General features: G+C 36.4%; 1 protein-coding gene across 2 annotated transcripts in view; it reads right to left on the bottom strand.

Annotated features, from left to right (window-relative positions):
* Positions 1 to 23,191, bottom strand: part of CAMK4 (calcium/calmodulin dependent protein kinase IV) — a 79,723-nt gene that overhangs the window by 32,853 nt on the left and 23,679 nt on the right. Inside the window, exons 2-6 of one of the 2 annotated variants that reach the window (XM_026673140.2) lie at positions 14,492 to 14,570; positions 7,993 to 8,046; positions 6,098 to 6,160; positions 5,561 to 5,643; positions 2,399 to 2,471 (exon numbers count right to left, since the gene is read on the bottom strand). In XM_026673140.2, the coding sequence (XP_026528925.1) occupies positions 2,399 to 2,471; positions 5,561 to 5,643; positions 6,098 to 6,160; positions 7,993 to 8,046; positions 14,492 to 14,570 (352 nt within the window). The remainder of the gene's footprint in view (positions 1 to 2,398; positions 2,472 to 5,560; positions 5,644 to 6,097; positions 6,161 to 7,992; positions 8,047 to 14,491; positions 14,571 to 23,191) is intronic. The other variant, XM_026673143.2, reaches the window with a different exon arrangement.

Below are 23,191 nucleotides of genomic sequence, written 5' to 3' on the forward strand. Positions count from 1 at the left end.
AAGAAAGAAAGGGAAAAGGTGGAGAAAAGCCACAAAGCTTTGAAACAAGATGGGAAAAGAAGAATCTTTTTTAGGGACAAAGGGTAATGTATAATTTCTTTAAAAAAGATTCTGCAAGGTACATAAGATGGTACTGTAGCATTTGTATTAGAAATAGAAAATTAGAATGGTTTAAGAATTAATAAGAGATTAAAATATTGAAATGTTTAGTAATGATTGATTTTAAAACCTAATAAAATATTAAAGGGAATGTTTAGAATATTGAGTTTTAATTAAAGAGTCTAATTGACTATAGTGTTGATGTTATTATAAACTTATTATTGTAGCATTTGTTTTTGGAAAAGATAATTGGAATGTTATAAGATTCAATATTTAGATTTATTATTTAACTATGTATTTAATCATTTTGGATTTATTATTTTTATTTTTAAAAATTAGTAGATAGAATGTACCAAGCAGAATCAGATTGGGTATTAGGTGTTATTTTAAATGTTAATTTAGGGGGATGATAGAAAGGCATCATACTCTGATTAGTGATTTCAGGAGAAATTCTTTTTCCTTTTTACTATAGGGAATGAGACAAATGGATAATAAAGAATGGACAAAAGATACAAATATAATGACTTAAATTAAAATGAATTAAATAAGATAGAATTAAGAAGAACGAAATGTGTGGAGAAGCTAATATAGAAGATATAGAATGGTAAATAAAATAGGTAATGGCATGTAAGATGAGCATGAATATAATTGAAGTCCATGTAGAGAGAGGTATCTGGGGCCAAGTTACTTTCCTAAAAGATCTCTTATATTTTTGTGTTTTGTGTGTTTATGTATGTGGGAGAATTAATAAAACCTTGCAGGAATATAGAATGAGAATAATGGTAACCAAGTCAGAGAGAAATAGATGATAATTATAAATTGGATAAATATAGAGAAAAATAATAATAGTGAAATTGAATAAGAGTAAAGAGAAATAAGGAGAAATTGGATAAGAGATATTTGTATGCTCATATGGAAATGGTCTAAAATAGAATTATGTTGTATAAAATAATGTTTTATTTGACTTGTAAAATTTATAATGGAAAGAGGTTCATGTACTTAATGGTTAATGATGGTTTGTTTGTCTTTAAAATTAATAAAATTTGTTTTTTTTTTTTAAATAAGCTTCCTAACAGACAGGAAGCAGCAGGTGAAGCTCGGCGGAATCACATCCAATACCTGTACAATCAGCACAGGGACCCCTCCACTTCTCTTCTCCCTATATACCAATGATTGCATCTCAAACGATCCATCTGTTAAAATACTGAAGTTTGCTGATGACACAACAGTCATTGGTCTCATTTGAGACAACGATGAATCTGCATACAGACAAGAGGTTATACAACTTGCCTCGTGGTATAACCGGAACAATCTGGAACTGAACACACTCAAAACTGTAGAAATGGTGGTAGACTTTAGAAGAAACCCTCCTATACTACCACCTCTTACAATACTAGACAACACTGTATCAACAGTAGAAACCTTCAAATTTCTAGGTTCTACAATATCACATGACCTAAAATGGACACCTAACATCAAAAACATCATCAAAAAAGCACAACAAAGAATGTTCTTTCTGCACCAACTCAGAAAGCTCAAAATGCCCAAGGAGCTGCTGATACAGTTCTACAGAGGAATTATTGAGTCTATCATCTGCACCTCTATACCTGTCTGGTTTGGTTCTGCAACCCAACAGGATAGACACAGACTTCAGAGGATAATTAGGACTGCAGAAAAAACAATTACTACCCACTTGCCTTCAATTGAGGACCTGTATACTGCACGAGTCAAAATAGGGCTGTGAAAATATTTACAGACCCCTCACATCCCGGACATAAACTGTTTCAACTCCTTCCCTCAAAACGACGCAATAGAGCACTGCACACCAGAACAACTAGACACAAGGACAGTTTTCCCCCCGAAAGCCATCACTCTGTTAAATAAATAATTCCCTCAACACTGTTCAACTGTTTACAAAGTGTACACTACTATTACTGTTAATCTTCTCACCACTCCTTCTCACCCATCCCCTCCCACTTGACTGTTTCCTAGGATGATTTGATTGTTAATTATACCCTATGACTATCATTAAGTGTTGTACATTATGATTCTTGATTCTTAATGAATGTACCTTTTCTTTATGTATACTGAGAGTATTTATACCAAGACAAATTCCTTGTGTGTCCAATCACACTTGGCCAATAAAGTATTCTATTCTATTCTATTCTATTCTATTCTATTCTATTCTATTCTATTCTATCAATAAGTTTTTCTTTCATTTAATGCCCTATATTGATCAAACAAGTATTTTGAGATTAATAAAATAGTAATCTGAGGCTGTGAAGCTAGTAAAACTTACAGCAACCGCCTCCAGGATCTGCTTCACTGCATCAGCAGCATCTCGCTCACTGTAATATCCTTTTTCCACAATTCTATAAAGAAACAGAAATATGCCATTCAAACTGAAGAATTTCTAGAACAGCGTAATTCTTGGCAAACTTATTAAAATACATCACAGAATAATTAAGCAATATAATCTATCATGATTTGATGGATAAAGTTCTCACTAAAAATAACTTTACTCTGGGTTAATAAATATATATATTAAATATAATACGATAATGTAGAAGTAAGGACTCTAGCAAACAGCTCAGTTCCTAGTAACTTGAGAGATATTCGTGTTAAATTTCTTGATTTAGATTTCCAATCTTATCTAGAAGTAATCCTCGATTTATGGCCATAATTGAACCTGGAATTATTGTTGTAAGTTGTGCTGACTTTTTAGTGGGTCACCATGCAATCATATCCAATTATTGTTGTGGTCCGTCAGCTTCCAGCGGAGCTGGCGGCAGACTCAGATGATGATGAGGTTGTGGGGATCTTGGGCCAGTCCCAGAGTCTGGGAAAGGCTCTGATGGATGCTCTGCGTTGAAAGCAGTATAGGGCCAGGGCTATCCGACATGGCTTCGGAGTCAGAGATAAGTGGGGAAGAAGAACAGCCGGGACCTGTTCCAGATGTGTGTATATGCAGAGCTGTCAGGAGAGGAGAACAACTTAAGAACAAGGTCCGACATGCAAGGAAAGGCACATGTGGACACTGAATGGCCCCTCCCTGGGGAATAAATAGAAGCAAAAGGGAAGTGGTGGTTGCAGGAGACAATAATTTGTATTTCTTTCAGAAGATTTGCTTATCGTGGTTCGTACTTCAGAGACTCCTTGCTAGGAATTAATTAACAGCATTGTGACTGGAAGCTCTCAGCCTGGCAATTATCCAAGAATTGATAAGATCTGTTCTTTCAATTAACCCTTGGAAGAATTATTGCCTGGACTTTTCTGTGTGTGAATGTCATGAATTCACAGTAACTAAATAAAGAGGGGTTTTTTGGGACAAGGAGTCTGTTTCTTGATTCTGCTAAGGCTGGGTAAGAACAATTATGACCTTTATTGCAGGGATTAACATCGCAGTCATTAAGAGAATCCATTGTCCACAATGGGTATTTTTTGCTGGAAACCAGAACGAAACTAATGCAGTTTCCAGCAAAAAAACCATCATAAATTACAATCATGTGACTGTGGGATATTGCAAATGGCTGTAAATGCAGGCCAGTTGCCCCAAATGCTATCATGTGATCATGGTAGGGCAGCAATTGGAACTTCAAATCTGGGTTGTATGTAGCCCTGGGGAGTTTTGTCATAACTTCAAACAGTTGATGAGTCAAGAACTACCTGAACTAAAATTATATATATATATATATATATATATATATATATATATATATATATATATATATATATATATGTGTGTGTGTGTGTGTGTGTGTGTGTGTGTGTGTGTGTGTGTGTGTGTGTGTGTGTGTGTGTATGTATAAAACATTAATAACAACAAACAGAAGAACAGAAAAAGGCAACAACAAGTCAACAACAATTTAAGGCAACAACAAAAATTAGGTTTACAACCACCTAAACCAGGGGTCCCCAACCACCGGTCCACGGACCGGTACCGGTCCACGGAACAAGTCCTACCGGGCCGCTGGCTTGCTGGGCGCTGCCATCTTTTTTGATGAAAAAGTGCTTCCGGTGAGCTTTTCCGGGTAGAAAGCTCACCGGAAGCACGTTTTCATCAAAAAAGATGGTGGCGCCAGCGCTTCGGTGAGCTTTTCCGGGTGGAAAGCTCACCGAAGCACGTTTCATCAAAAAGATGGCGGGCCAGCGCTTCGGTGAGCTTTTCTGGGTAGAAAGCTATTTCTACCCAGAAAAGCTCACTGGAAGCACTGCCCGCCATCTTTTGATTAAACATGCTTCCGGTGAGGTCACCGGAAGCACTTTTTCATCAAAAAAAGATGGCGGCGCCCAGCTGATGCCGGTACCGGGCCGCAGCGCCCAGCTGATGCCGGTACCGGGCCGCGGCGTAAAAAAGGTTGGGGATCACTGACCTAAACCAACAGTCCCTAACCTTTCCAGGGGGAGGGGGGATAGTTCTGTGTGAGTGGCAGGTGCACACATGCGCACAGCTCTTCCGCCACTCGTGTGAGTGGAGCTTCATGTGCAAGCAAAAACATGTGCAGGTCATGTGAACGGAGCTTGATGTGTGAGCTCAAGTGCTTCTTGCTCAAGTGCGCAGCTCCATTCACACGCAGCTTTACTTGCACAAGAGATGGGCATTTGCAAAGCTCCACTAGCAAGCACCTGGCACTTGGGTGGAGTTATGCACGTGAGTACAATTGTCTACTGCTCATGCAAGTGGAGCTGTGTGCGTATGAGCACCCACCTGATGCTCACATGGCCCGATTCTGAACAGACCACAGACCAGTAGTGGACCGCAGCTCAGTGGTTGGGACTCCTGACCTAAACAATTAAGTAGCTATCAGATGGACTTAGTAATAATAAGCAGATTCTTGGCTTTCCCTATCCTTCCCTTCCTCAGGCTGGCATTTTAGAGTCACTAAAAATGCAGAATTGTTGGCATGCCAGCTTTATGGGTTTAGTAGGCAAAGGTGGTCTGCCACTATGGTGAGCACAGAAGCACCTGGAAAAGTTTAAAAAGGATGTTATGTTAAGCCCTGGCTATGAGGAGCTAAGCTATGTGGTGATAAGCTGGCAAACAAGTAGTGATTGGTTGAGAGTCATTTCTATAATGTTGCAAAATGGGAAAGAGCTAATTAGCAAGTAGTTTTCTGCAAGCCAAACATACATACAAACTGGGCCGCACTTGCAGTATCCTGTCACTTAGATATATTTGAAAATAAGTCAAAACAGCACAAATGCATCACCAATGTGTTTTAAACTGGATTAAGAAGGGTGAAAAGATGGAGAGGCCAGCTAGCTGGAGCAGACCTGAAGATCTGCATTCAGATCTGTTAAAATATAATTCCAGCCACTGGAGCACATGTATAATGTGCTGACGTATAATAATGTATTTTCAACCTCTTCTGTTCTAAAAAAAAATTAAATCCAAATGACTCTCTATTATGCAATATTTGGGCCATAAATAGTACAAAAACATGCACAACCCACCACATACCTGTCAAACAGCTCTCCTCCTGTTACCAGTTCTAAGACAAGGCTGATTTCTGTGGGGGTTTCAAATATCTCCTTCAATTTTATCTGAGAAAAGCAACAAAGTAAGCAATTGTCTATTTTTCCCTTCTTTCCTGTATGTATATAATTTACAATAAAGTTACATTCCCGCCCCCCCAATTTCTCTCCTCCTTTCTTTCTAATTAAAAACTCCACAGTATATGATTCAGTAGAAAGCATAATAAAAAAAGGCATGCACTAAAAATTTTGATTCTCCAAAATGTTTTGATTCTCCAACATTTTGATTCTCCAAAATGTTTGAAATATTTTGAAAGTCTACTGGAAATAATTATAAATGGACAAGAACTCTGATGCTTTCCAGAACAGAAATAAATAAATATGGACAGATTACAAAGTTTTGAGACTGTAGAGTTCTTTTGGTCTTCTTGTGTGCAGCAAGACAGGAAAATATGTCCACAATAGGAAATCAAGATACAGGCCAACATTTTTAAATCTGGGCTTGCAAACAGATACAACTTACAATATTTGGATGTGAAAGTCGAAGAAGAACACCTATTTCTGTTCGGACAATCTTTTTATCTACCTGGTTAAAACAGAAAAAAACATAATAAGATTTTGAAAGTAATTGTTTCAATGATTTGCCTGCTGTAGCCATTCTGAGCATGTTTAATAGTCTTAGTGAAAATTTATGTGTTAATATTTTTAGGAACTAAACAAAAGTAAAAAATTAAGTTTAAAAAAATAAATTGTAAATCTGCCTCTGGAGTATCTGGGAAAAAGTTGATTAATATTATTGAAATTTGTCATCAAATTTAATAGTAGAGTGGAGTTTTAAAATACAAGCAACAAAAAATGTTAGGTTACTATTTATCATTTAGAATTGATACTGAATTGATACTTACCTATCTAGTGCCCAAACGATATCAGCATATAAACTTTTAGGAAAAACTATGTTGAAAAAAATATTCTTTTCTGAAGAGACCAATATCAAGCATCCTTTTGTGAATTTGCAGAATTGAATCTATGACAACTTTCAAATAAATCTTAACACTTTATGTATAATGAAAATGTTACAAGCACTTTGGTTTGCATCATGAATGTATGGTGCCTAAAACAATGAATCCATGAAAATAAAATTAATACTGGGAGTGACCAGGGCCAAGAAGGAGATTTTAAATCTGAAATTAAGAAAGCCTGAATCAGTTATTTTGAGCAATTTGTGGAGTATACAAGGAAATCAATGTTTGCCATGAAACTGAGAAAAGCAAAGTATAGATAAACCAATATATTTTCTTTTCAGTACAGATTAATGAATGGAAGCCATATTTGTAGTTGTTATCATGAATACGTCACACAGGATATCCAGCTTCTTTGCAAAACAAAGATAGCATTTTATATATTACTTACTTGGACTTTGGAAAGAGACTGCTGTGCTATCAAAATCCAAATAAATTGGTTGAAGCAAGAGGACAGGAATAAATGCTTAATGGGCAAACATATTTTTAAAAAAACTATTCTTTAAAGATTCAGACATTTTGGGGGTTATCTTTCTATTTAAGATGACTCTTGAATCTGTACAGACTTTGATAAACATTAATTGCATATCCCTTCAACACACTTTGTAAACACAACACGACCTATTTCCATTTCCAAAGCTCCAAATTTCCTCCAAAATTTTCCGCTGTATATGTATCACTATCAAATGGAGTACAAGTAAATTATAAATGTATTTCTATTTGCATAGTCAAGTTCATAATTATCTGTTTATTACTGCTGTACTGAAATATGATACAGCCTTGGCGTTTGTTCAAAAAAATCATATAAATAAATGGACTATAAACATGCCCTGGAATTAACTCAAATAATCCCTGATGCAATCTACTAAGCAACTACTGTTGCACCATTACCACTAAGAGAGCTTACATAAATAAAGACATAAATAAAGTATTTGTACAGTAGCTGAAAGAAATGGTTCACAATTACAATCAAAAGTCCATTATTTTAGATGGAGAGAGAATGTTCTTCTTACATTTATAACAGTTCGATAAGTAACAAAACCAGTAACTTATTAACAAGAACTTGAATGGAGTTTAAGCTAAGGTCTGTTTTTAGCACAGTGGCTTTGCAGCTTTGTGTTCATGAATGTAGGCAATAAGTTCTTGCATAGGTAATTTTTTTTATCTCAATGAATGGATCAGCGCAATATGCACATCATTTTTAGTGTTTTTATCACCTAATTATTCCACTGAGGAGAGAAAAAGTGATTGCAAAATTGATCAAAATTCCTAGACATATCAATATATTAAATCAGACAAATATAATTCATAACTCTTGTATGAAGCTACAATGCTTCTCTAATTGCAAAACATATAGCTTACCCAAAATTATATACGATACATATAAACAAGGCAATACCTGTTCTTCAAACAACTTCTTTAGAGTTGCACAGAGCTCTTCAGCAGGCAACTCCTGAAACAACATTTTTAAAAACATTATCGAAGTGCTATAATGAAAAATGGCTCTTGGACTCCTTTTCTCCTTGGCCCTATGAACACATTGGCACTTATTTTGCTGGGGCTATCAATGAAAAAAATGTGCTATATACATCATTTGGTTAAGATGATTCTTTGGTAAGTTTTATTATATCCTGATTAAACATTTATTAATGCAAGCTTTTCTAAATCTCATTTATTTTCCATCTTTCCCTTAAAACATCTATATTTACATATAGATATATCTAATTTCTCACTTCATTCTTAATACACTTGTGAATTAATTGGCTTTTAATAGTGAGCTTTTTATCATTTTGACTATCAAGTGAAATGCTTATGTTTTTAGGTTTTTTAATGGCATTTCATACTTCTGCTTCTTAAGGCTGAACACAACATTTCTTTAACTTCAAGTTTGAGAAGGAATTATAATTTAGAAATGGCAAAAAACTGCCACTACCATTAAACATCTCAGAAGTTTAAATGAAATCTCGTATTAACAAGAGAGGGATTATCTCCTTTCATTCATAGAGAGACCAGGACTTAAAGTCACAACTTCAGTTCTGAACAAGATAATAATCACTCATCACTTATTACCACTAAGCTCTGCTTTCCTGTAGTGGTAATAGAAACTAGATTCAGTTATTAGCCTTATTATATTAGTCCAGGAAATTATATTTCAGAGACAAGTAGTGGTTGACTTACTATCATAATTGAATCTGCAATTATAGCTATGCTGATGGGTCATCACATAAACATCTTGTATTACAACCTATTTTTATACTGCTGTTAAGTGAACATGGAGATTGTAAAGTGAATGTGGTGGTTTGTTAAACAAGCACTGTGTTTTTTAAGTGCATCATAAGTTCACATTGCTCACTATGGTTTTGTTTTGTTGGCTGAAAATCAGAAGTAAATGCCGATTTCCAGCAAAAAAGTCATAAATTACATGCAAAATGCAGCAAAGAGCTTTAAGTGCAAGTTGTCTGTCAAGCATCCACAGTGCGGTCACATGGCTATGGGGAGTGGCCACTGGAACTTCAATCTAGGTCCTAAGCACTTTTTGGGGAATTCATCATAAGTCAGAACTACTCTCATAGCTAGCTTTTCCTTGCTTTTTTATCCCAAGTTTCAGTTTGGAACAGAGAAACTCTGACTATTGGAAGGATGGAAGAAAAGAAGGGAGGATGATTAATTTGCCCAGTTGTGATGGGACTACATCCATTAGTAAAATGGGAAGGAAAACAACCCCTCTCACCTTATAGGACCTTTTACATGCACACAAATGGCTCACTTCTGAAATAAGCCAGTAATAGGCTGAAAAACCAAAGGTAGTGCTACTCTTTTTACTCCATTTCTTTTAATGTTTTCTTTTAAAAATATGGAAATTGCCCTATCTTCTTCTGTGATTTTCTTTTCAACTTCCCAGGCTGGTCTATAGTCTAGGTATTTCTTGATAATCTCCTATCCAGGTATTAACCAGCTCTGACTCAAATCTGATTTTCAGAATCAAGTAAGGTTTGTAAGATTGTGCCATCAGCTACGAGAAAATTCAAAGATACACTATTTCTTTTGCTAAACAAAATATACTTTTCCAGGTATCATATTTAATCAGGCTACATTTAATATTCTTATTTTAAGTCACATTCATTCCAAGTTAAGGTCCAAAGTACTGTATATGAATTTGCACATGCATAATCTCCAACAGACTTTCAAATCAGAAAACATGGATAGTGAACAGTGCTGGATCTTGTAGGTACTCAGCTTATTTATCAGCCATAGCTCCAGATCAATATGCAGTAGGTTTTTGCTTGTTCAAGCCTGAGTAGATTGCAGTTGCACAGGAAGTGACATATGTAACTATACTAATGTACTATTACTAACTCAGTTCCAATTGTCTCTTGAGAGGATTACTTTAATGCATTCTAGATAGGACTGCCTTTGGAGACAAACTATTCGTTGCAACTGGTAGAAAATGTAGTGTCAAGATTATTAATTGGATACCCTTCCAATTCAGAATTACACCTATTTGAAGTCAATGAATGGTTGCCAGGAGGCACAATGCAAAGTGCTGCTCATTATCTTTACCATTATCTAAACAGCACAGCACCAGGATATAACAAGCAATCTTGCCATCAAATCTGCATACCCCATTATCAAGAATATCCTTTCTAAAAGTTTCATCCCTTCCTGAGGCCTGATGGCTTTCTCTGTACTATCCCTTCCTTTATAGAATATTCTGTTGCAGTGGTGGATTTCAAAAATTTTTATCACTGTGGGCATGGCTTAGTGGGCGCACTTTGCGCACTAATCTTCTCCTGTAATCTTGCACTCTCCCTGTCTTTGACAGCTGATGCGCAGCAATTCGCTGTGCCCATGAAGCAGCTGAGCTTCAATACCAAGAAATAAAAGTCAGTAGAGAGCTGGGGTGGTGAAAGGGCCCAACAGCTGATCATTGGAGCAAACTGGTTTGCTCAAAGATGATCCTCAGAGCTACCGGTTCGGCCCGGTACACCAGAAATTTGCAGAGAAATTTTTTTTTAATTAGCTGATCAGCTTTGCTGCTTCCTATTCAGTCCTCCCTCTGTATGAAACAAGATGTCACTTCAATTTTGCCTTTTCTCTTTCTTCCATTCACAAATAGAGGTAGTGTTATTAACTTCACTTTTCTCATTGTAAATCCCACTGAATCAGTTGGAATGCTGATCTAAGTAAGAAGAACTAAGTAAGAGGCTCGGGTTCTCACTTAGAATGAAGGGCATTGTTATGCTGTACTGTGTAAAATTTTGTTTTATGTGGATTTACTACTTTAGACTTAGTTATAGATAACTGCAAGAATCTATTCAGCATTACTATTTTATTATAGAGACGGTAAAAAATCCTTGAAACACTTTTTGCACCTTTAAAAATTTGCTTATTTTATGTATAAAAAGATGAGCGGACAGATGTATGAAACCTCAAATTAAGTTTTTAGAAACTAAATAAAAGATAAATAGCAAAGAAAGAGGCCTGAACCATTTTTTAGTTTCTTATAATGCATACATCAGAAACCAAACAGGAGAAACAGACTTAAGATTTGATTTGAGGAGGTATCAATGTTGTTTCTGTATCTGCACATAATTTTTCAACTAATTTAGATGCAGAGGTTTTTTGTTTGTTTATTTTTTTTAATTAGCAAGCAGACTTGGTATCATCACTGCATAATTTATCTGATTTAGTTTCATGGCTGTAACATAAAATTGCTTCGTAAGTTCCACAGTAGATTGCTATAAAATGCTAATGTAAAAATTGGAATAAAACATCTATTATTTATGTCTTCTTTAGAGACTATAGGGAAACAAATTTTCTGATGCAGTAATATTTACTTTAAAATTTTTTATTAGTTTATTTACTGAATTATCCTACTTTTCACAATAAATGACACATATGGTACTAACAGTAACAAAAATAAAATAGATTAACAATTAAAACACTTAAAATACAATTAAAAGCATATCACTAAAAAGAATACACACTCAGTTACTCAACAGCGAGTCAAATTATATGCCAGAGGGAGACAGTTTGCCAGAACACAGAAAACAAGAGAGAATTAGCCTAGCAATTTATATCAGAAAGTTCTGAAGCCTCTTTTAAACCTGTCAAATCTCTTAAATTTCTACAATAATTAGAAAGGAGGGAAGAAGGAAAGGAGGGAGGCTTCTTCTAAATGACATTGTGTGCAAATGTATAATGATAAATGTAATTTCAAAAACCTGATCCTAAATTATATAGGATTTAGGGTACTGTGCTGGGAAAAAGTCCTCCAGTCAGTGGTGATACTATAATGAAGGAGTTGTAACTCACTATCGCTGGCCTGAGGCAAACATTTTAGTAACGGCATTGGACTGGTTGAAATTGTTCAATGCTCCAAAAAACTGTCAAATAATATAATTGCCATATTATATCATTCTGGCTTAACAGGAATTTATAGAAATGTTTACATCTCTGCAGAATCCGAGATGTGCTGACATATGCAAATCCTGGCTGAATCTAGGAATAAACACAAACTATGACTGTAACCTCATTCAGAGCAGATTACATCCTTATTCCTGGATTTGCATTTCAGTTTATGAATAGCACCTGTCTTGTTTGAATTATTTTTCAACTGGCTTTTCCTTATCCAACTACTTACTAAAATAAGACCAATTTAGAATTTATTTTGTAGATAAAAGTATTGATAACATCAAAGGATTTGTTTCATCTCATAATGATACCATATTGAAAGGAAAACATTTATACCAGTGTTCATCAACCATAATAACTTTAAGATGCATGGACTTAAATTCACAAAATCCCATGCCATTATGACTGGCAACATTGGTTTATACCAGGGCTGTCAAATTCAATTTCATTGAGGGCGCATCAGGGTTGTGTTTGATTTCAGGGTGGGCATGGCCACGGGGCCATGGCTAGGGTGGGTGTGGCCAGCTTCACATCATTCATGTAAGGGGCCATCTGTAATGTTCCAGGCTGGGTGGATCCTCTACCAGAGAAAACAGAGCCCAGGCAGCCACAATGGCCTCCTGCAGCCCTCTGCCAGTGAAAAGGGAGCCAGGAGGGCCGCATGCAGCTTTCCTGAGCTCCATTTTTGCTGGCAGAGGCACCACGGGCCAGTCCTTTGCTATTTCCAGGGCAGCCCTGTAGGCTAGATCAAAGCATCCCATGGCCAAATCCAGCCCGTGGGCCTTAAATTTGACACCCCGGTTTACACTCTGATCTTCTCAGTCCATGATTGTCAAAGCTTCATCCACCTTTCTTCTACTAGGAATTCCAAATAAAGGAGGGAGAGTAAGAAACAAGCTGCACACTTCTCTTATAGCAGAAGTTAGCCCTCTTTAATTTAGTTTTCACATTTTAAGGCACTATTATATCTTCCTCAGTTTTCAGAGATATCATGTGACAAATGTTAAAATCTGCAATTTTTAGGAACTATAATTTTAATGTAATGCTACATGATTCTTAGTAGTATAAATGGTATTCACTGGCAAGATATTGCATGCAAATTTTTGCAATCAATATCTTTGGCACTTTTGAATTAGATCTGTTTTATTTCATTTTGATTGTCATTCTAAAATTAAATTTCCCTAATAGAAAACGGTATCAGAAATTGCTATAAGCCATGTAGTGGATTTTATTCATAATGAAGAGTAATCCATACTTTCTACTTAATGGGAGATTAGCTCCCATGGGCAACAAATATCATATATTAAAATCTTAAATTTAATAGGCATTTAGTAAGAGATATATAGTCATAATTAAATGCTGTTACAACATAATCCTTTCTGCAGTTCCAAGAAACCTAGTCAGCGCAGGTTCACCTATGTTGGCTGGAACTCCTGGAAGTGGAATATATAACATTAGTTTAAAGAAGGCTCCCATAAACATTGCTTTTTTGGAGTAGATCTATTGAACAATTCTTACATAACAAAAAGATCCATATTTAGACAAAGCTGAATGTTCATATAGATAGTCCTCAACTTACAATCAAAACTGACCATGGCAATTATAGTCATAAGTTGTGATGATCATAAAGCTGGTCACTGTGATGACTCCCCTGAGTCCTTCCTTAGATACCTCTCCAGATGAGAAGCGGAGGATGAGCCAGTCCCAGGCATGTCAGCAGCCATGGGCTGCAAGTCAGGAATGGAAGGGGCTGAGCACAGTGGAGTGACTGGATGAGCAGCCGTCTGAGCTAGAGACAGGAGAAACATAGATGCAGCTGGGAAGCCCAGAGACTTCACATGGAGAGGGCACACAGCTGCAGCTTGTCACTGGAGATGAAGAAGAACGGCCTCCTCCTCCAGATCTGAGAGCACCTATGGCCGAGAGGAGCCAGGCACAAAGAAGGTCAACCAGGCTACTTGTGAGGAGCAGCCTCACCCCTCTTGATGTGGTATACCAGGAAGCAGTTATTTAGCTCAGCAGGGGGAGTGAAATGATGCTGGAACAATATGTCCATTTCCTTGCTGTGTGTCCTTGCCTTGAATTTCAGATCACAACTCTTCAACTGTGCCTTTACCTTGGAGACTTGCCTTGTTTTTGCACTGTGGACTAGTGCTGGCTTCTTTTGAATAGTTTGTTGAACTCATCAGGAAGAGGCTGGCCCTGGCACAGGGAATTGTTGGAGAATACTAATTCAGGGTTGGAACCCCTAATAAAGACCTCTAACACCTGTGGTGTGTGTGTGTGTGTGTGTGTATGTGAGAGAGAGAGAGAGAGAAGGAGGGAGGGAGGGAGAGAGAGAGAGAGAGAGAAAGAGTAGCTCTTGACAATCTAGCATAACTTTTGATGGTCACTAAGCAATAAGTCAAGGATTATTGTGCAATGTGCTTTCAAAAGCAAAATTCAGCAACAAAAAACTCATGAATAGCAACAGCTACACTTACAGTTTTCTTCAAGATTTTGACAGCAAAAGGCTTTTGAGTTCCTTTCTGCCTGCACCTGTAGACAATAGATGTAGCACCCCTGAATGAAAAGACAAAGAAAGATGTATCATTTAGTTGGTAATAAATTTGTCAGAGAAAGCACATATTTCTTCCCTCAAAACAATGCCTGCTTCAAAACCTGACATTTGGACTCTTGAATGGAAAAAAAAGTCATATTTTCTAATTTTTCCCCGTGCTGCTCTTATATTTTTACCTTTGACTCAAATAATGAATTAAAAACTTTGTTTTTGTGAATGCAATTTTTTTTCTTAGTCAGAAATTTACATATTTTCAAAAAATAGAAAATGGGAATTTGCCTATCCCATTATTAGAGTATATTTAATGCAACAAATTTTATAATATTGACATATTTAATATTTTAAAAGAAGTTATGAGATACACTAAATCTCAAAAAATAATATGATCAATAAGACTTCACAGCAGAGATTATTGAGCCATTCAACTTGGGACATTCAACAAATTGTCAAACATGCCTACTGAGAACAATATAATTTATTTTTAAATCTATCCAATTTGAGCTATTAAAATCCAGAAGACCACTAGATGGGAGCAAAGATACACAAATTCAAATTCTTTATTGTTCCAGATCAGCCACCCAGATAAAACAAGATTTGCTAAATATAACCTACCAATACAACTTAGAAAACAACATTCAAAATACAAGGCATATAAGGTGAAAAATGTATGATCACACTTGCACTGTTTTGCTATCAACAATCTGCCAGTTTTATAAATGGTGTAAACTGCAATTTATAAGAGGGAAACTTATCTACCAGTGAAAATGAAACATAAAAATCTTCAGTCCCTCCTGGAAAAAAAGCTTAGAAAAAGGTATTACTAGCTTTTTATGTATATTTCAGGGCAACCATATAGAAAAAAAATCTTCAAAAGTAGTCCTTCAGCATTTTGTATTTTTAAGATATATTTTATTCTTTAAAATGTAATTTTACATTTGTTTAATAAATTACCCTTTTAGTTTTAACAATACCACATTTGAAACAGCTTCAATATTTAGGGAAATTTACTTTATCTACACCAAAACTGAAAATTAACTTTTTAAATTCTTCCCAGATTGAAGAATAATCTTCTCTATGATATATGGAATCTGATAGGACAAAGTTGATAGAATTAAGCCATGGAACTAGTCCTATGGTTTTACAAATCCTTGCTTGTATTTCAATGCTAGTTTATGCCTAAATGATAATGTATATAACCCCATAAAGTCTGGGTTTAATCGCTTTCTGCCACAAATAAATTGGATATTAATTCCATACAATATGCCAATAAGAGTTCATTAACAGTGAAGTTAATAACTGTTAGGGCTCTTGACTTTAAGGGAAAAGGTGATGTGTGTAGAGGAGCTATCAGCAGCTTCATAATCCAAATAGGTTCTTTTCCTTCAGTTGTCCTGCAACTGCAAAGGACAGTCACACAACAGCAAGGAACAGACATTGCTGCTTTAAGAAGTTGCTGACAGCTGCTATCCAAGGGCTCCTGCCTGTTGCAAAGCCTCTTTTTTCCCTTTATCTCCAAAGCTGTACACAATTCTATTGAAATTTCTATATTAACATTTCTATATTATTATTTTATACAGTTTTTTCAATTTTAAATTATACAGAAGAGGGTGTAACGATCTAGAGAAGGATGGCTTGGCAGTATATGAATCCCCTCCCCCCCTCTCTCTCACACACAAACCTTTTAAGTAAAGTATAGGAGATAGGAAACAAATTAAGACAGGACATTCGAAAGGTGCTTTTCAAAAGGCAAGTGGACTTTCTTGGTTTTGTTTCCTTTAAAACAGGGGTCCCCAACCACCGGTCCGCGGAACAAGTCCTACCGGGCCGCTGGTTTGCTGGGCGCCGCCATTTTTATGAAAAGTGCTTCCGGTGAGCTTTTCCGGGTAGAAAGCTCACTGGAAGCACTTTTTCATCAAAAAGATGGCGGCGCCAGCGCTCGGTGAGCTTTTCCGGGTAGAAAGCCATTTCTACCTGGAAAAGCTCACGAGCGCTGAGTGCCGCTCATCTTTTTTGATGAAAAGTGCTTCCGGTGAGGTCACCGAAGCACTTTTCATCAAAAAGATGGCGGCGCCAACTAATGCCGGTACCGGGCCGCGCCATAAAAAAGGTTGGGGATACCGGGCCGTGGCATAAGAAAGGTTGGGGATCACTGCTTTATAACATTTAGTTTCTCATCCAAGAATAAGAAATGGCGGCGCCCAACTAGGACTGTGAGGCTCTCACTCCTGGAGCACTATCTCCCTATAAAGCCACCACCCGCACCAGAAATCACTTTTAATCAGAGCAATAAATTCCTCCCACCCAGTAAATCACAGCTGCTAGTAAAACAATTAACCCTTTCCTTGCAGACTCTCAATACTACCTCATTACTTTAATCAAACACTGATTAATTCATTACCTCAAAACTTACAACTTTTCTACCTCATCACCTATATCAATGATTAGATAATCAATTTCTATAAAATATTTCATTAATAGTTTAATTGATTTATTGTTTTAATTGATTAGTGTGATTAGAGTGTTTAGTGCAAATAGTGTGATTACTGATTAGTTTAAAAGATCAAGATTCATGTAATTTAATTGATTAGTAAAATCAGTGATTTAGTGAATTTAATTGAACAGTGTGATTAATGATTAGTGTAATTAATTGATTAGCAATTAGTGTAGTAATTAATTGATTAGGCTGATTGTTGCTTAGGAAAATTATTTGACTAGAGAGATTACTGCAATTGATTGATTGGTGTGATATTGGCTATATTGATTACCCAAAATTGTTCCATTAATTAATTTAATCAACATACCATCTTAACAAACCTACCATGCCAAGAAAAAAATCCAATGCCAAACCACAACCTAAAGAGAAAGTAATCCCCACCAATGAACCACAAGACTCCTGCACATGCCTTAAATGCTACAAAACTAGTCTAAAGGATAATGAAAACTCCATCAAATGTTCTCTATGTAACAAATACGCTCATCATGACTGCTTGGGATTACCCGAGCAAATGATTCAATACCTAGAATCATCCAATGAGTTTCCATATCTCTGCAAATCATGCAGACCCAAACTGGATCTGTTGGAAAGAGTTGATACCATTGAAACACGAATAACATCCCTTGACACCATAGTAGCATCCCTGGACGCTTAAAAGAAAGATTATCCAACCTTGAAAAAAAAGACACAACGCAAAAACCTGAACATCCAATAGCTACAAACCGCATCTCTACCCAACAACCACAACCCAATCCACAACCCAATCCACAAAAAACATAAGCCAGACAAATAATGATATCCCAATCCTCATCAGAGAAGCCGTTGAGCGTGAACGGAAACGTCCAAACGCCATCTTATTTGGTCTAGAGGACATTAATGATAATGATGACATCACAACTGTCCGAAACATCATCAGTGATTATCAAGCATCAACCATCTCCCTTGATGAAATACTTGACATTTCCCGCATTGGCCGAGAGCTCAAATATAGAGACGGTTCTGTGGCCCCACGCTTCTGCAGGGTCATTTGCAAAAATGAATCAAGCAAACGTAAATTCATTTACACTATAAATTCACTCGCCAAAACCAACACCAACCATAAGAACCTCCGTTGTCACCCTGACCTAACCATACAGCAATGTGCCCGCTCCCATATACTCCGCACTGAACTCAAAAAACATCTAGACAATGGAGAGAAGGACCTGTACATTGACTACCATGCTGACTGTATCAAAAGTAAGCCACACAACCCGCAACTCAGCTTTAACCTTCAACCACAACCCTACCTCAACCAATCCACCATCACCCAAGACTAGGCACGCATGCCCCTAACTACCTCAATTCCAACTACTGCTGGCCTTAAATGCAAGCTACTCAATGTAAGAAGCCTTGCAAATAAAATACCTGAATTTCTCCTCTTACTAAATATGGCTAAATTCGACATATTTGTCTGTGAAACATGGCTCAACGCATCTCTCCCTGACTCCATTATCACAGTAAGAGACTATCATGTTTACCGATCAGATCGTGAAATTCGTAGGGGAGGTGATGTTGCTATCTTCTATAAAAAGTCCTTACATCTAAAAAACATCCAAGTTACCCAGGAGCTTGCTCTTCCTGAAACCATCATCTATGAACTATCCTTAAATATCACATTTCGATTCTTACTATGTTACAGAGCACCTGATTATGACATCGAACATGTAAACAAGCTAAATACACTACTAACATGGGCAGCATCCTGCCCACATGCTTTTATCTTTCTTGGTGACTTCAATCTACCTCATACTGACTGGGAACTTCCGGTTTGTCGGCTTCGCGAGCGGCAGGGATTTGCGAGCTGCGCGATCCCTGCCGCGCTAGCGCTTCTGGGGCTCCGACCCAGACAGGTACGAGCTAGGCTGCCCTGCAGGGGCAGCTGAAGGTAGGGGGATCCGGAGAGGGTTTGGGGTGTTGCAGACCCCCTCCCTGGCCGGTAGAACCCCTTTTCCCAGGACGGTGCAGCGGCGGAACCGTAATGGCCGCCACAAAGAAGCTGGCAGCCGGGTAAGAATGCGCAGGAGGAAGTGGAGAAAGTGCTTGAGAGGAGAAAGTTTTTCTTGGCTCCTAGGACTCTAAGACATATTTAATAAAATTCCTGGAAAGTATGACTTTCTGAATAATACCTGCCAGAAGAGGAAAAAAGCGGCAGTTTGATGGTGCTGAAAGGATACCTTTCCCTCTTTTCCTACGGAATAAATAACTGGATATTAAGAAACCTATTTTTTTAGGTGAAAATTGGTTTTAAGCGATGAGTGGGAAGAGAGAGGATTAAAAAGAAAATATTTGTATGCTAAGACTTTGTTGGAGGAGATGCCTTAAGGATTTGAAGACTAGAATATATTGCAATAAGATTTTAAACAGATTTGGACTTTCTTTCTCTTTGATTGATATTACCCCAGAAGGAGAAAGTGAGAACTCTGCCTTGGTTTGGACTGACTGATAACTTTGGGACTGCTTTATTTTTTTTTTTTCTTTTGAATATTCTGGTTGTTGTAAGAAGAAAGAAGGGGAAAAGAAAAGAAAAGATTTATAATGGCTCTTTCTGTTGAGGAACTAAGAAAAGAATATGAACAAGCAAAAAAAATGGTAAAGATGGTGTGGAAGAAGCTTTCCTTTTTTAGAAATGGCGCTACTAACTATCAACAAACATTACAACAGATGAAGACAGCAGAGGAACAAGAAAGAAAGGAAGGAGCCATTTTTAATGAATCTCAGAATTTGATCAAGAAAGAAGGAAGAGAGAAAAGAAGAAAACTAAAGGACTTAAGATCTAAAAAACATTTAAGAAAGGGAAAAATAAGGTGCAAAACCAATATGATGATAGTAAACAAAAGGGAAAAGGAATACGACAGAGAAGGGAAGCCAGTAAGGCAGAGGCTAGAAGAAGGGGGTAGAAAGGTTTGTTGGGAGAAGAAAGAAAGGGAAAAGGTGGAGAAAAGCTACAATGTTTTGAAATTAAATGAAAAAAAGGAATTTTTATGGATAATGGATAAAGTATAATTTTTTAAAAAAGATTTTGCAAGGTACATAAGATGAGATGGTAGTATTGTAATGGTTTAAGAGTTGATAAGAGATTAAAATGTTAAAATGTTTAAAAATGATTGGCTTTAAAATTTAATAATAGGGGAGGTTTAGAATACTGTTTTAATTAAAGAGTTTAATAAGATTATGGTATTGATGTTATTATAAAATTTTTATTATAGTATTTTTTTTTAATATTTGGATTTATTGTCTAATTATGTACTTAATTATTTTGGATGTACTAGTTAGATAGAATGTACCAAGCAAAATCGGATTGGGTATTGGATATTATTTTAAAGATTAATTTGATTAACTTAGGGGGGAGATAGAAAGGCATCATACTCTGATTAATGATTTCAGGAGAAACTTATTTTCTTCTTTCTTATAAGGAATGAGACAAAGGGATGATAAAAAATGGACAAAAGATACAAATATAATGATTCAAACTAAGATGATTAATTAAGATAGAATTAAGAAGGGTGAAATATGTGGAGAAGTTAATATAGAAGGCTTAGAATGGTAAATAAAATAAGTAATGATATGTAAGATGAGCATGAATATAATTGAAGTCCATGAAGAGAGAGATACCTGGGTCCAAGTTACTTTCCAAAAGATTTTTTTATGTTTTGTGTGTTGTGTGTATATGTTTTTTTGGGGGGGAGAATTAGTAAAAACTTGTAGAAATATAGAATGAGAATAATGGTAACTAAGTCAGAAAGAAATAGATGAAATAATAATAATGATATTGAATAAGAGTAAAGAGAAGTAAAGAGAAATTGAATAAGAGGTTTTTGTATGTTATATGGAAATGGTTTAAAACAGAATCATAATTTATCTGACTTGTTAAATTTACAATGAAAAAAGGTTTAAACATGTAATGAATAATGATAATTTGTGTGTTTTAAAAATTAATAAAACTTGTTTAAAAAAAAAAAATCTACCTCATACTGACTGGACCCTAAATGAATGTATAACTGAACCCATACACTCAACCTTCTACAATGCTGTTACAAATCTGGGACTGGAAAAACTAGTAACCAACAACACTAGACTAAACAACTGCTTCGATCTCATCTTCTGCAACAGTTTGAATTTAATTTACGGAATACAAACTAAAGAACCCTTTTCCAGCAGTGACCACAATATGATTGACTTTTGTCTCAACATACGCCCACACAAAAATCATCACAATGACGTAATCCCCAATTATAACTTCAAAAAAGGCAACTATGATCTTATAGACAACGATCTCTCATCCCTTGATTGGCAATCTCTATTCACTGGATGCAATACTGTTGAAGACCATTACAACATATTTTTACTTGAAGTCAAAAAAGTCATCAAACTATATGTACCAACAACTCCCAAAACAAAACAAAAAACAGATTACCCATAACAATAAGGAAACTTCAATTCAAAAAGAGATCACTCTGGTGGAAAAACAAATCTGGTCACGTTGCCAATTTCAAAAGCTGATAGAAAAATGTATGCCACCAGATAAAGACTGAATGCACCAATTATCACATTAAAAAAGAGGAAAACCTTCTATGCACCAATTCCACCCGCGCTTTTTACAATTTTGTAAACAACAAACTAAAAGACTCAAGGTCCATCCCACCCCTGATAGGACCTAATGGTAAAGACTGCAACGACAACACCATTAAAGCCAACATCTTTAACACATTCTTTGGCTCAGTATTTGTAAACAGCAATGGATCATGCCCAGTATTTCCTAGCCGAACCACAGACAATTACAATGATCTAATACATACTGATTTTACAGAAGACAATGTTGAAAAAGCACTACGCAATCTAAAACCATCTCTATCTATTGGACCGGATGGAATATGTGCCTACTTCTTAAAAAAGCTATCCACTGCCATAGCCGAACCTCTAAGCATAATCTTTTAAAAATCTTTCAGGACCAGCTCCTTGCCTAACCTATGGTCACAAGCCACAGTCATCCCCATCTTCAAAAAAGGGAGACTCCAGCCTAGTTAAAAATTACAGACCAATCTCCTTATGCTGCGTCACCTGTAAAGTCATGGAATCAATTATTAACCAATCCATTATCCTCCACTTAGAGACAAACAACCTACTCCCCAATAAACAATTTGGTTTCAGGAAAAAAACTATCCTGTAATCTGCAACACTTACACTGCAAAAACATATAGACTACACAACTCGATCAGGGCAAAGCAATAGACACAATCTACGTAGACTTCTGTAAAGCCTTTGATTCAGTGGTACACGACAAACTACTCCTAAAATCTTATGGTATCTCTGAACAACTGCATAACTGGATAGAAGCATTCCTGTCAAACAGACAACAAACGGTCAAAATTGGGAGTGTCCTATCAAATTCTGTACCTGTCAATAGTGGTGTCCCCCAAGGCAGTGTTCTAGGACCAACTCTCTTCATACTCTACATAAATGACCTCTGTGATCATATTAAGAGCAACTGCGTTCTTTTTGCTGATGATGTAAAGCTGTTCAATACCACAGACAATACTGCTACCCTTCAAAAAGATCTTGACTATGTATCAGAATGGTCAAACAAATGGCAACTTCAAATCTCAACAAATAAATGCTCTGTCTTACATATTGGCAAAAAAATCAGAAAATAAAATACAAGCTGAGTAGTCAAGATCTTGTTGATGATCCAAGCTCTGTAAAGGACCTTGGAATGCTCATCTCTAATGATCTAAGTGCTAGAGCCCACTGTAAGTACATAGCCAAAAAGGCATTAAGAATTGTTAACCTAATCCTACGTAGCTTTTTCTCTGGTAATATCACACTACTAACTAGAGCATACAAAACATTTGCTAGACCAATACTCGAATACAGCTCATCAGTCTGGAACCCACATTACGTATCTGATATTAGCACAGTTGAGCAAGTCCAGAAATATTTCACAAGAAGAGTTCTCCACTCCTCTACTCATTGTAGAATACCTTATGCCACCAGACTTGAAATTCTAGATCTAGAAAACCTTGAATTACGCCGTCTTCGGTCTGATCTAAGTATGGTATATAAAATCATACATTACAATGTCCTACCTGTCAA

Source organism: Notechis scutatus, chromosome 2 (assembly GCF_049901735.1).
Source record: "Notechis scutatus isolate UNSWTSFEM ecotype Mainland chromosome 2, rNotScu1.2, whole genome shotgun sequence".
NCBI classification, from domain to species: domain Eukaryota; kingdom Metazoa; phylum Chordata; class Lepidosauria; order Squamata; family Elapidae; genus Notechis; species Notechis scutatus.